The sequence below is a fragment of the Stenella coeruleoalba genome (assembly GCF_951394435.1).
Source record: "Stenella coeruleoalba genome assembly, chromosome: 1".
Lineage (NCBI taxonomy): Eukaryota > Metazoa > Chordata > Mammalia > Artiodactyla > Delphinidae > Stenella > Stenella coeruleoalba.
Window position 1 is genome coordinate 165904091 of NC_137169.1, and position 13570 is coordinate 165917660.

At 45.5% G+C, this 13570-nt stretch overlaps 1 protein-coding gene across 8 annotated transcripts in view; it reads left to right on the plus strand.

Annotated features, from left to right (window-relative positions):
* HHAT (hedgehog acyltransferase) overlaps positions 1-13570 on the plus strand; it is a 365509-nt gene that overhangs the window by 25213 nt on the left and 326726 nt on the right. For 7 of the 8 annotated variants that reach the window (XM_079945495.1, XM_079945494.1, XM_079945500.1 and 4 more), the window contains exon 3: positions 2549-2616. The exons of the other annotated variant lie outside the window; for it this stretch is intronic. In XM_079945495.1, coding sequence (XP_079801621.1) covers positions 2549-2616 — 68 coding nt within the window. The remainder of the gene's footprint in view (positions 1-2548; positions 2617-13570) is intronic. 8 annotated transcript variants of the gene reach the window in all.

A 13570-nucleotide genomic window follows, 5' to 3' on the forward strand; every position in this document is an offset into this window, starting at 1 on the left:
TGGAGGGCAGGGGAAGAATCAACAGCTGACATAGTATTGAGGGCTCATCAGCAGAAACTGCTTAATTTCTCTGCTCTCAGGCAGTTTTGTGGAGCGCTGAATTTGGGGAAGTGGAACCAGGGCACCTAGAAGAAAGGGCTGGCTCTGCCCACAGTCAGGCCTGTGTGGTGCAGAGAAAAGTGCTCAGGTAGAGAAGGCTTCTCTCCATTTGCAGCGTCCTCTTGCTTGAGGGAATGTGAGTTATGACGAAATCTCGTTCTTGCCCAAAGGGTGAGGGTGTGGGGTCCTCACCTAAGCAGGATAATCAGAGAAGTTCTGAGGGTCGTCACCCTTCACGGAAAGATCTCCTGCTACAGTTTCTCAGCTTCCGTTCTACCAAATTCTACCAAATTTGGTAGAATTCAACCAAACTTTGGTAGAACTCTACCAAATTCTATAGCAATGCATTTCAGCTAATTCAAGACGGTCTGAAGACAGAGATCACCAAAGTATCATGAAAGGATCTAAGTTGTAATTTAAATGTACATCATACAGCATTTGTTTGTGTCAAGAAATCCGAGAAGGGTGATTGGTAGGAATTCTCCAAAAGCTGAGGGAGGGTTTTGGTGTAGAACCATACTGTCCATTGCTATAGCCGCACGTGGCTAATGAGCTCTTGAAATGTGGCCACTTCAAATTGAGATGTGCTGTAAGGATAATGTGTCCATGGAATTTTGAAGAATTAGTAAGAAAAAGGAATGTAAAATAACTCATTAATAATTGTTTAATATTGATTCCATGTTGAAATGATGTTTGGACATATTAGGGTAAATAAAATATTCTAAAATTAATTTCACTTTGAAAAATTATTTTTTTAAAGTGTGGCTACTAGAAACTTTAAAATTATAAATGTGTCTCAGATAGTATTTCCACTGGACAGCGCCAGACAGGATTTCATCTTAATTCTCATGTCTGCATACGATTCCTCTTTCCCACTAGAGGGAGATGTGTCCTAATTTGGGGGAGTCAGCTGCTTAGCTTGTAAACTTCACGGCTTTGGAATGTACCCTTTTAAAAAAGAAGCACTCACGTTTTTGCCTTGTTTCAATTCTGCATAATTCTGTTGTTTCTGGAGGTTGCACTTTGTAGGAAAGTGAAGCCAAAACAGAGGAGGCAGGAAAGCAGAGAGGTTCCCCCCTTGTTTTTGTTAGTGTTCAGAGAGACCTGTTACTTTGTTGGATTATAATAGCTTGCTGCTTGTTTGTGGGCTGTTCCCTTGGAACTTGAGTCTGTGTACAGCACAGCGCACACACACAGACACGAACACACACACACACACACACACACACACACACAACGTGGCCTGTGTGCAGCTGTAACAGAAAGGACCAGGGCAATCACACACAGCCACAGCACCTCCTGGACCTTAAGAAATTCAGTGTGAATGTGACCTGGAGTTGCGCCCTGTGGCACACTGGGCCCCAGGACTCGATGAGCCTCCCTTTTATGCTTTTCCTGGGGGCAGTGTTGCCTGGGGTTTGAGGCTGGGGGTGCTGTTTGCATCTAGTGTGTGTAAATCTGCCCTTTGATCCTACTCTGAAACCAGCATCATTTCACGATTATGTTTTAGTGACGCACTCTCTCCTGGTTTTCCTTTGATCTTTCTGGGTAGCTCCTTTGTGGTCCTCTGTGTTTTTTGTATGTTTGTTGGTCCGATGAGCACTGGATTTTTCTTTTCTTGTCTATGTCTATGCAGTCTGTGCCCTTTTGGGTGATCTCAGTCATTCTGGAGGCTTCATTACTACCCTGGGGACTCCTAAGTCTTTACCTCCAACTGAGGCGCTGTTTTGAGCTCTGTCCATGCCCATCCAGCTGCCTATTGACATCAAATAGACACCCCAGACTCAACCCCCACAGCACTCCTTACCTCCCATATCATGGCATTCTTCAGCACCATTGTAATTTCTTATTATTTGTTTGTCTCTCTCATCCAGTGTACAGTAAGTCCCAGGAGAGCAAAAGTCTTGCCAATCGTGTTCTGCGTTACTCCTACTATTTCACACCGCGCCTGGTTATTGTTCACCCTTAGGAAGTATTTGAATAAGATTTTAAAATATTTTTTGTTTTAAATCAATTGTACTGTTTACTTATAAGCACATATATTACCATTATACAATTCCATCAATAATCTTGTTAGCTTTATATCACAGGGCTATGATCACCATCATTTTGTGGCATGGTCTGTTTAAAAATTTTTTTCACCATCTGTACAAGCGGGGCATTTGCCCTCATCCCTCCTGTGCTTCCTTGTGCTGGAAGCTTTTGCGCTTAATCCCTCTCCTTTTGTGACCCTTATGACAAATTAAAGGGACATTTCCATCAGCCCCACCATGTATTTCCAGGAAATGAGGTCACAGAAATGAAGGAGTGTGACATGTTTCCATGCCTGTAGCTCAGTCCACGGGCAGCTTTTCCAGGACGTATTCCAGTTTCCTTTGGTACCTCTCCTGTTACACCAAGCCCAGTTTCATTTGGATTCGTGACTAATGCACACTGTTTTTCTTGTCAGAACATGAAGAGGAACTGGACCAAGAATTTGACCTGGACACTGACACTTTATTTGGAGGATTAAAGAAGGTACAGAGTGGATCAGTGATAAACCTTTTCCATTTTCAAACCCGGTTTCAGTGTTTTGCATCACTTTTGTATTTGGCGTTGACCCAGCCATAGTACTCAGCAACGACTGGACATTAAGTACCTTTCCTGCTGTAAAAGGTGCGAGTGTGCCGTGTAGAGAAAGGCATTCCCGTGCTTTGTCTTTATCTCATCCCATGTTCTCCTCTCAAAATACTAGAGATGTGGATCGGTAACCTTATCGGTTCATGCAGATTTCACTTTTGTAAAGTTTAGGAAGTTCCTTCCTGACCTAGCCATAGCTATTGGAGTCAAATGTGGCTCCTGGACACTCCCTATACCAACTCATGGCAACTGTGGAACTGTTTCCTTCCTGCCTCTACTGCCCCTGGCCGTCCACACCCTGCAGAGCATGCTGGGAATCCCCCGCCCCTCTGCTCCCTGGTTCCGGGTGGCAGTGGGCCATTTATCCTCCACTGCAGCTCATTGTGCCTGCTTAGATCGCTGGCAGGGTGGCCGCTGTTGCTCTCCTAGTGGTGACGGTTAGCACTTCTGTTCTTCAGAGTATGTCATGGGTAGGTACCAGACCCTCCTCTTTTGATTGCAAGATGTTAGACTACTTTCTGTGTCCCACCAGAACTCCTTTCCTCTTGAGTCTGGAGTTTTTCTTATTCTTCCCCTTTCAGTTTTCCAGGACCCCATTTCAGTAATGACTTGGATCACATGACATCCAGCTTCAGCTCATAGTTTGGGTTCAGGTCAACCCTAGTGAGGAGCTGTGTATTTGTTTTTCTAGGCATTTGGATATGTTTAAAAAAATGATATCACACCATTGCTTTTTACTATTTTTGCTCTAAGTGTGTAGTGTGCCAGGTATATTGTAAGTTTAATCAGCTTTTGTTGGTTGGCTTGGAGCATAGAAAGATGCTTGCACTCCAGGTTCGGAGCACCTGACTTACAAATGAACTTTGGAAGACAGTTCGTTTCCAAACTGGGTACTGCCTGTATTGATATCTTCCTACTTTGAGAGTTACAGATCTTACTTAGAATTGAAGAAAACTGGCTTCCATTTCCATTTGATTTTCTAGGGTAACCTGTCCCTTTTCTTCCAGCTCTGGCTCTGTACAGAGCCACCATATTAAATACATGGTTCATGTTTGTCTGGGGCTGGGAAGAATGTCCTGCCCTGCATGATGCTCTTCCCAGTTGTTCTGCCCACCAGACATTTCCGTGAAAAGTTGGATATAAATTTAATTTTCGTACATCGAATCCATTTGTAAATGTTTCTGATTTAAATAAGCCCTTTTTAGGATTATTCGTAAGATGTGTAATGTGCCCACTTCAGAGATGAGGAAATTTGGGAAGCTTTATGTCACAGTGGAACTTGAGTTGTCACAGTGTTACAGAACTCAGGTTTAGCTGCTCATCGCTCAGGAATCCAATACTGAGAGATAAGTGTTGGGTAAAAGGAAAGGTAGCTTTATTGAGGTAGCTGTCAATCCTGGCGAGAAGGTGGACTCATGTCCCAAAGAACCAACTCCCCAAGTTTTGTTCAGAAATTATATAGGGAAAAGAGGAAGGGGCTATGTGTTGAGGAGAGAGTTGCAAGGTGCATCATCAGCTCATGGACATTCTTGGTTGGTGGTGAGGCAACCAGGAGTCAACATCACCAACCTTCTGGTGCTGATTGGTCTGGGGTCTACGTGCTTGTGGGCAGCATCTAGTTAACTTCTTCCACCTGGTGGGGGTTCAGTATCTGCAAAACAGCTCAAAGGATATGGCTCAGAATATATCTATAGCCCCTGAGGAGAAACTAAAGGTCCTTGACTTTGTTTAATGGCTAAGCTATTATTGTTTTGCCTTGTTTGACTTTTTCCTTTGCTTTTGCATTTTCTCACTTCTCTGATTAAACTTACTCTTTGATTACAGTTTTTCTGCAGACGAGACAGGCGGAGGACAGTGGGCGGGGGGGGGGTTTGTCCTGGGAAGGCCCCATTGGGTCCTGCTCTGGTTACAACAGCAGATAGCCCTTGTGAGTGTCTGGGATCTACTCTTTAGAAATATACTGCTATTGGATCTCTTACAACAGAAAAAAAATGGTGATTTAAAAAAAAATTTTAGAGTCATAACTCAGGCATTTCAGATAATACTGAATTGTTTGCCAGGGGCAAAAATAAGCAAACTCATTTTAGACTAAGAGACTTTTCGCTGAAGAGAAGCAACTGTGAGGCAGTATGAGAAGCTGAACGAGGATCAGGCCCTGACAGGTTTGGAGCTCCCATGGATTTCATTGTTGCAGGCTCAGCCCTGCTGGGTGTTGCTACTTCTAGACAAAGGGGCTTTGTCTTCGCTGACTTCCCAGCTCCCACCACCCCATCACGTTCAGCTGCTTGACTCCCTGCCAAAGCTTCAGAATCCTGGGGACATGACCTCTTCTGTGCATTCCCCATGACAGCCCCCTGGGGTGATGGGCACAGGCAGTGGATGTCGACGTTTAGGTCGACCCTGCCTTTGTGGAACAGTGCACAAGGCTCAGATAAAAGCTCCAAGGACTTTTTCTATTCTGAAAAATCTCTGTTCCTCTGTCCTGCTGATCATCCTTCCATCCATTCATCTGATGGTGTTGAGCACCTCTTGTCCTCATCTTTCTGTATCTCATTACCCTGCATAGGGGATGAGTAGTTTGGAGTCCTAGAATTTAGAGGGAAAATGGTGAGCCAGGGTGGATAGCCAACAGATGAAGGAAATTGATTCTGTGTCCTTGGTGAAGATCATAAAATAGACCCGGGGCCATATGTAGTGACAGGAGGTTCATGGATGTCTGCTGAAAGTCTTATTGCAGCTAAAACAGAAGCCTAATAGGTTCTGAGTATTTCCTTTGGAGGTTATGGGAGGTGGCAAGCAAACGCTATTCTGGTCTAAATTCTAATCAAAAGGTGACATTAGGCATGAGTAGAAATTGTGAACTTTAGAAGGAAGCTTTTATGTCCTCCGACCAGTCCATCCTTTAAATGTCACTAAACCTCAGCACTGCTGACCTCCTTTGTTTGGGGGCCTGTTTTGTACATTGTAGGGTGTTCAGCAGCATCCCTGGACTCCACCTCGTAGGTGCCAGTAGCACCAAGTCATGACAGTCACGAATGTCTCCAGGCGTCACCACATGCCCCCTAAGGACAAAACCGCCTCTCTTTGAGAACGGCTGGCCTGCAGTCGTATTTAAGGGCTTCGTCATGCTGACTTGGCCATTTCTTACCTTTGCTCATCCTGTTTCCTCCTCTGGATCGTGCTCCACCTCTTCCCTATCTGGTCCTCACTCACACTTCACATCTGAGCCCAGGTGTCTCCTGTCATGGAAGCATTGCGTGGACCTTTAACTTGGGCTTTTTAATGCGCATAGTTCCTGACACTTCTCTGCTTCTCTTCTTATCTCCTTCCACAAATACAGCTTTTAACGCATGTGTTTCTGCGCCCAAGTCCATGTGGAGTGCTAGGGACATAGTAGTGAACCAGACAGACAAACTTCCTGTCCCAGTGTCTCCTAGTGGGGACAGACCAACAGTAAGTAAATGAATAAACGTTAACAGCCACAGATTGAGCTAAATGATCTGAAGGAGATGAACAGGGTGATGTGTAGTCATGCTTTGGATTGAATCTTGTACCCTATCATGATAAATATATTTGTACAGTGTTATCTTGTAGTATCCATCCTCCACCAGACTGTGAATCTCACAGGGGCAGGGCTGGGATTTAATGAGTCCTGTATGTTCAGTGCCTGGGACAGAGTAGGTGAGTATTTTGCTGAATTTAACTGCAGGAGACAGTAACACTGTGCCAGGTGGCAACATTGGCGTAAAATGCATCAGTCCTAAGTTCACCTTGATTGGCATGTACATGAATGCCGAGTGGGACAGTGTTGACAGTCAGAGCAGGGAGAGACCACCGTGGGCACAAGCAATCCCACACTGCTTCTGGGGGCAGACCTTCAGCTGAGCTCCACAGAATGGGTGGGATTTGGCAAGGTCATCTGTAGAGAAGATGCTCTTCCAGAGGGGCTCAGTGTGGTTGGAAAGGAGACGAATGTATCAGGGTGATGGTGACTCAAGGGGAAGCTTCCCTTAGGACAGTGAAAGGTTGCTGGGTCTGACCACAGTCCTCCGGTTGCCGATGATGGTAGGGAGGATTATAGCCCAAATCAGGAATACCTTTGGGTCTTATCATTCCTTTGGTGTAAAGCTGCTTGTTTCTGCCGAGAGACGCCAGTTGTGGTGGGGGAGATTGTGTAGATGTAGCTCTCAAGGAGTGTTCGGGTTAGGTATGCTGTGACGTTTGCATGCTGTTTCGCGATGTATCTTTTTCCAGGCTTGAAAGTGCCTCCCCGCGTGGGCTCCAGTGGCCTCTTGGAGCAGTCCTGCGCTGGGAACCTGTGTGTGGCCAGGGACAGGTCGAGCCCGATGCCTTTCCAGTTCTGGCCATCTGTCTCGGTGTTTGGTGGTTCCCTTTTGTCTTGCCTAGTGTTTTTGCTAGATGTCCCAAGAACATGAAGGAAACTTTTTAGTGGCCATGTTCCTTGCTTGATATTTCTAGATAGTAGGTTCTGAATCAAACTGACATGAATGACGCTCCATGTTGGGTTGTATTATCATGAATTTGTTTTCCTTTTATTTCTTTTTTTTTTTTTTTGCGGTACGCGGGCCTCTCACTGTTGTGGCCTCTCCCGTTGCGGAGCACAGGCTCCGGACGCACAGGCTCAGCGGCCATGGCTCACGGGCGCAGCCGCTCTGCGGCATGGGGGATCTTCCCGGACCGGGGCACGAACCCATGTCCCCTGCATCGGCAGGCGGACTCTCAACCACTGCGCCACCAGGGAAGCCCCTATTTTTATTTATGATTCAAGATAGTTGTTATAATGGAAAGAGCACAGGTGTGGAGTTGGATGGACTTGAGTTCAAAATGCAGTTTGCTCCATTTTGGAAAATCATTCACCTCATTTGAGCCTTAGTTTTATGTTTTGGAATATGGGAACGGGAGGGCTTATTGTGGAGAAAGAGATGATGATAAAACACCCAGCATGTATGTGGTTGGTACAGAATGGATCCTCAGTCCATGCTTCTGTGGTCATTATTTTGTCCTTCCATGGATGGTGACGTCCTTGCTTTAGAGCTAAGATTTGTTGATTCCCCCTGTCTGGCAAGGAGATAATGTTCTACAGAGAAACGTTTAAATCTAGAAGGGGATGGATTGCTACTGAAAGGAGCTCTCAAAAGCCTAATGCATTATGAAGAATTTTACGTGTAATCAATTACTCATTTCTTTCCTGAGGACATCTCTTCCTGTGACAGTTCTGAAATTGGGGCCCACTTGTGAATGAGACGTTCTTTGAGAAGTAGAATCAGAGAGGAATTTTCAGTGCCTGCCAAGAAGGTTAGAAAGAGAAGATAAGATCAGAGAAGGGAAGCTTGATCACTTATGTCTTTGAATGTTAAGAGAGAAGAGGTCGTTTCTAAAGTAAAGATAAAATTTTTAGCTACTCAGATTTTACCTATAAAGATTTTAATATTCAACTTATTTATAAATTCCTCTGCATTTTGATACTTCAAAAAAAACACCCTCAGCAAGCTCTATGTTGAATCATTTAACAAATATTCATTGAGTGGCTGCTGTGTGAGAGGCTTCTAGGCTGGGTGCTGGGGGGCTGTGACCTTCCAGGCTCTGTCCTCACTGGGCCCTGAATTCAGGCGACACTGATGCTGAGACAGTGAGGTAAGTGATGCAGCTATTCACGGGGCATGCAGAAACAGAAGGTGCCTGTAACCCAGACTCACAGAAATTAGAGCTGAGGTACTGGGGAAGGATGGGTGAAGGGGGCAGCGGCCCTAAGGACTGGATTTGAGAGAGTCCTTCAGTTTGGCTGGGAGGTTGAGTGAGAGCAAGGGATGATACAGGATAGACAGGGGCTGGATCATAAAGGCCATTGGGTGCTATAGGTGGAGCCTGGACTTTATTCAGAAGGCAAGGGACGGCTACTGAAGGGGTTGGGGCCATTGCCATTTCTTCTGAGGACTCTTTGAGGAGCCTTGGCATTTCTCTACCTTGCCCGCCTCCCCCGATCTCCCCCACTCAAGGTTTGTGCATCCCTGGACTTAACGTCCTGGAATGTATATCTCATAATGTCCCTCCCCATTTCTTACAGTATGAAGTCCAGACTCGGTGGCTGACATTCAGCCCCGTTTGTCCACTGGCCCTACCTCGTTTTAGCAGCCTCATCTCCATGTAGTAACCACGTGCTACGAAATAACAGGATCGTCTGCCATTCCCCAAGGATGCCTTGAGGTTTCCTCCCCGTCATCCTCACGCAGACTGGGCACACTTCCCTGCGGCTCAAGGAACAGCCCACGTGAAACCTTTCCTGACGCCTCTCTCCCCGGCTCCTCCCCCTGTTGGCATTGATTCCTCCCTCCTATGAGCTCCATTCCCAGGACTCCTCCCCGAGCCTGTTATAGAGCAGTTACCTGTTTTAGGTGTAAGAGGATCTTTCATCCCTGCCTCACTGGAGCAGGCATTCAGTAGTGGCGGTTGGGTTAAGGTGGACATGGCTGTCTGGTTGGGCACTTACTGTGAAGGATCATTGGCCCCCTGGCGATGTTTGCTTTGTTTCACGTGTCTCAACTCTGGCAGGTTTAGAGAGTGTAGGCCTTACCTCATTTTCATTCAGCCGTAGCTCTTCCAAGATGATTGCGGTGTTCTGGTCGTGTCTGCCTTCCTCCATCTGATGGGAACAGGTGAACGTGTGGTTTGGTTGTTTGTGTGAATTTTCAGCCCGTCCTTATTAACAGAGGATTGGATGCAGCTTTGCCCCTTCACAGAGGGGCTGCTCAGCAGAGGGAGATTCTTGTGTCCTGTTCCAGCCTCTCCAGGCAGAGAGGGTGTGGGCTGAGGAGTCTCCAAATGGTGGGAGCAAGAAGCCCGCAGACTAGTAATGGAGGGAAGGTTCTTGAGCACACGTTGGGCTTGATTCCCTCTCGTTTACATGAAGAACTCCTGCTCTTAACCTGCCAGTACGCTGTCTCTTGTCTAGTCTCATCCCTGCTGGATGTCCTTCCTGATATGTAGGAGATTTGCAACTAGGCGGGGGGAAAAGTGAGGCAGTAGTGATTTCCTGGGGAGCACAGGAAAGGGAAGCTCTCTGCCTTATGTGAAAATAGGGTCTGTAATGCAGATGGATAAGCATCAAATTTGCTTATTAGCTCAATCACTAAGGCCCCTGCTTGGCCCTTCTCTCTCTTTTATATCTACTAACTCATGCAAAATATTGTTTTTTTTAAAAAAAAATTAATTAATGATTGATTGATCGATTTTTGTCTGCGTTGGGTCTTCGTTGCTGCACGCGGGCTTTCTCTAGTTGCGGCGAGCGGGCGCTACTCTTTGTTGCGGTGCACGGTCTTCTCATTGCGGTGGCTTCTCGTTGCAGAGTACGGGCTGTAGTCGCGCAGGATTCAGTAGTTGTGGCACACGGGCTTAGTTACTCCGCGGCATGTGGGACCTTCCTGGACCAAGGATCAAACCTGTGTCCCCTGCATTGGCAGGCGTATTCTTACCACTGCGCCACCAGGGAAGTCCTGCCAAATATTGTTTATTTTGTTATAAAGTTTCTTGAAGGAGCCCGGAGAAGATAAGGTGAAATTAGAACCAAGGGTTTAGCCCTGCAGGACTAAAAAATCAGGTGTGTGTATGTGTGCATGTACACGTATGGAGGGAGAGAAGGGAGAAAAAGAAACAGATTGAGAGAGAGAGAGGTTCCCCATGACTACTTAGTAAAACCTTGAGGTGATGATATAGGTTTGGAGCAGTGAGACATTTCTCAGCCACAGGCCGGTCAGTTTACAAGTAATTCTTTGCTAATCAACTGCTTTTCTATAGGTGCTGTGGATTAAGGGAAGTAAGAAGCATAGCTTCTCTCCTCAAGAAGCTAATACTCCATCTGAGAATGCCAGGCTGCCATGTGGCTTTAATAGGGATGATGCTCTAATTATTTAACTAAGGGCAGCAGCATCTGTCAAGCTGAAGAGATAGCAGGTGTACACAGCCAGGACAACTGACCCTGTTTGTGTGTCCTTCCTGAAAATCGGCATTTCACTGAACAAAGTGTTTCCATTTTTATGAGTGTCCCTGGTTGGTATAGCCCAAAATTGCCATGTGAGTTTCCAACCTTGGAATGACCGGGGAAGGCTCCCCAGAGGAGGTGGATCTGAGCTGAGCCTTGAACAGGAGGATAGTGTTTTGAACTGACCCGAGTCTGTCTGATTGTTGAACAAAAGTCAGATTCTTTGGTTTTACTCTTATTAGCTTCTGGTAGTTGGACGTGGGTAGGAGTTAAATATCTTCCTTTCCTGTAACCTCACTACCAAGTGATACGTCGTAGGGAAAGAGTTCAGATCTGAATTCTGCCACATGTGCAAACACTTATTACTTATTTCTTCAGTGGCAGGTACAAAATCTGCCACTGAACCTGTTCTCTGTCTGTAGGTTCTCCAACAAGCACCCTGCAGGAAGGATTCATCTGAGGCTGAGGCAGTTCTACTCTGGGCTGGAGCAGACACCCTGCTAGTCTGACAGGGGGAATGGAACCTTATGAAGTAAAGGGACATAGAAGCACAGGGGGTGCTAGAAGGAGGGCTGTTTTCTCTGAAGCTCTGGGTGCCTGCTCCAGGGATTCTGATGCCTCACCCTTATGAGGTTATTGGAGGCTGAGAAAATTTCTCACCCACTGCCCATGTTGAACACCACTTCCTTCATTTGTACATTACTTCTTTCTAACATCCTTAATGCCAATAAATTCTCAGGTGCAGCTTTCAATACCAATATTGAAATCAGTTGAATTGTAGCCATGTCTGGAACTGGATTTCTGACTGGGACCCTTGGAGGCTAACTCGTCCCTTCTGGAATGTGGACTCTGCATTTGGGCACTTTTATTGTCAAGAACAGTCCCTCAGGGTAGAGGAGGTTGTTTACACAACACATCCTATGTAAGTGCTCCAACAGATAGGATTCTGAGAGTAGAAGGAGCAGAGTTCAGCAGCGGCTTAGAGCTGAAATTTGGGGAGAGACATGGGGGAGGGTGGAGGAGGGGAAACCCTTCCTTTTCCCAGTACCTTCCCTAAAAGTGATGCCTGTCACCATTCTTTAAAAGGTTATTACCTTTTAAAATCATGACATGACAGTTGATAAGTCTCTGTTAAAAAGAAATTAGAAGCAGCTGCAGGATAAAAGTGAGATCATGGGCCCGTGGGAGATGTGAAGGGCGGTGTCTTTGTGTGGGGAACTGACTGAAGCCACTTGCAGGATCACAGTATCTGCTGAAAGGTTCACGTTGGTGAGGGTTAGTTAGTCCATTATAATTTTGCTCGTGGGTTGTATGAAGGCCGTTCTCCAGCTAAATTTGATCACACATATAGACGTTTATTAGGCAAGCAGTAGAAACCAGTTCACACCAGCCTGTTTGCTGGGCTGGGTGAAGTTTCAGGAGGCTCTTTGTCCTTTAGGAGCTGGTACCACTACCATGCATTTAAGGTTCCTCTCGTGGCTATGACATCATGCACTGGGGATTCTGGACGATCTGGCATCAGACCACCACATGCTTTCCAACTTGGAACTGAATACAGGACCTTTGAGTGGGGCTTCAGGGCCATCACTTAGGATACATGTTTTCAACATTTTAGATTCTTCATTACATAGGGGAGGGAAGGGGAACGGTTCAGTTGTTTTAGCCAATGTTTCTGACGTGAGTGGCAACTGGCAAGTCAACACTTCATCAGTGGAAATTCATTTGACATAAATTTATGACATTTTACTAGAACAGCTCAGGCAGAAAACCAATAAAACTTTATAAGCTTCTTACTTATAATACTAAAACTGTGTAGGTTAATCAGAACAGTTCAGGTAGAAAACCAATAAAACCTTAGCCTATAAGCTTCTTATAATACTAAACCTTGTAGGTTAAGAGGAATAATGGCATGTTGAAAGCGGCAGGAAGATGGGTTATTTCAGAAAGATCATGTCTTTTATTACAACATCAGACACTAGCCCTGCCAAAGCAAGGCCTCAAAAAGTTTGTGGAACATTCAGACTTAGTTCTCTTCACGGAAATCTTTAGTAAAAGGCGAAAGATTTATTCTATCTGAAGAGAAACCAGACTCTAACGCTGGTTTACTAAGCTCATTTCTCCAGTAACCGCGGATCCTACTTCACTGATGGGGGCTCTTTGTCCCCAAGGGCACTTCCTGCTTAAAGTTTGTACAAGGGATTTGGTAAGCAAACTTCTCATAGTTAGAAATGTTGAGTTGAAAGGAATATTCTTTTAAACTTGAAAGGATTGTACTCTATACAGGGTACTGTGGGTATGCAAATGAGAAGTCTGACTCATCAACTTTGAGATTCTGCAAATACCATAGTATTCCTAGCATGCCTCAGGAACCACCATTAGGGGGCGAAGCAGAGGTCTACGTGGCTGGGCTTTAAACCCCATCCTGGTTCAACCACGGAAACTGCAGTTTTTGTATGTGGTATATTGGGACTTTTGAGTGTGGTTCTATTCCTTTCCTTTCATTAACCACCAACACAGTTAAAATATAGAACCAGAAAGAACTTCCTTTCTGCCTCTTTCTAGTCACACCCATCCTGCTCTCGCCATCCCGAACCCGTGGAAGCCACAGTTTTGTCTTTCCATCTCATGATTTTGTCATTTGAGAATGTTATATAAATGGAGTCATACGGTATTATAACCTTTGGAGACTGGCTCCCTCCCCCGCCCCCAGCTTAATGCCCTTGAGATTCATACAAGTTGTGTGTATCAGTAATTTATTCCTTTTCTTTGCAGGGTATTAGTTAATGATATGGATGGACCACAGTTTGTTTAACCATTTGACCCGTGAAGGACATTTCGGTTGTTTCCAGTTTTTGG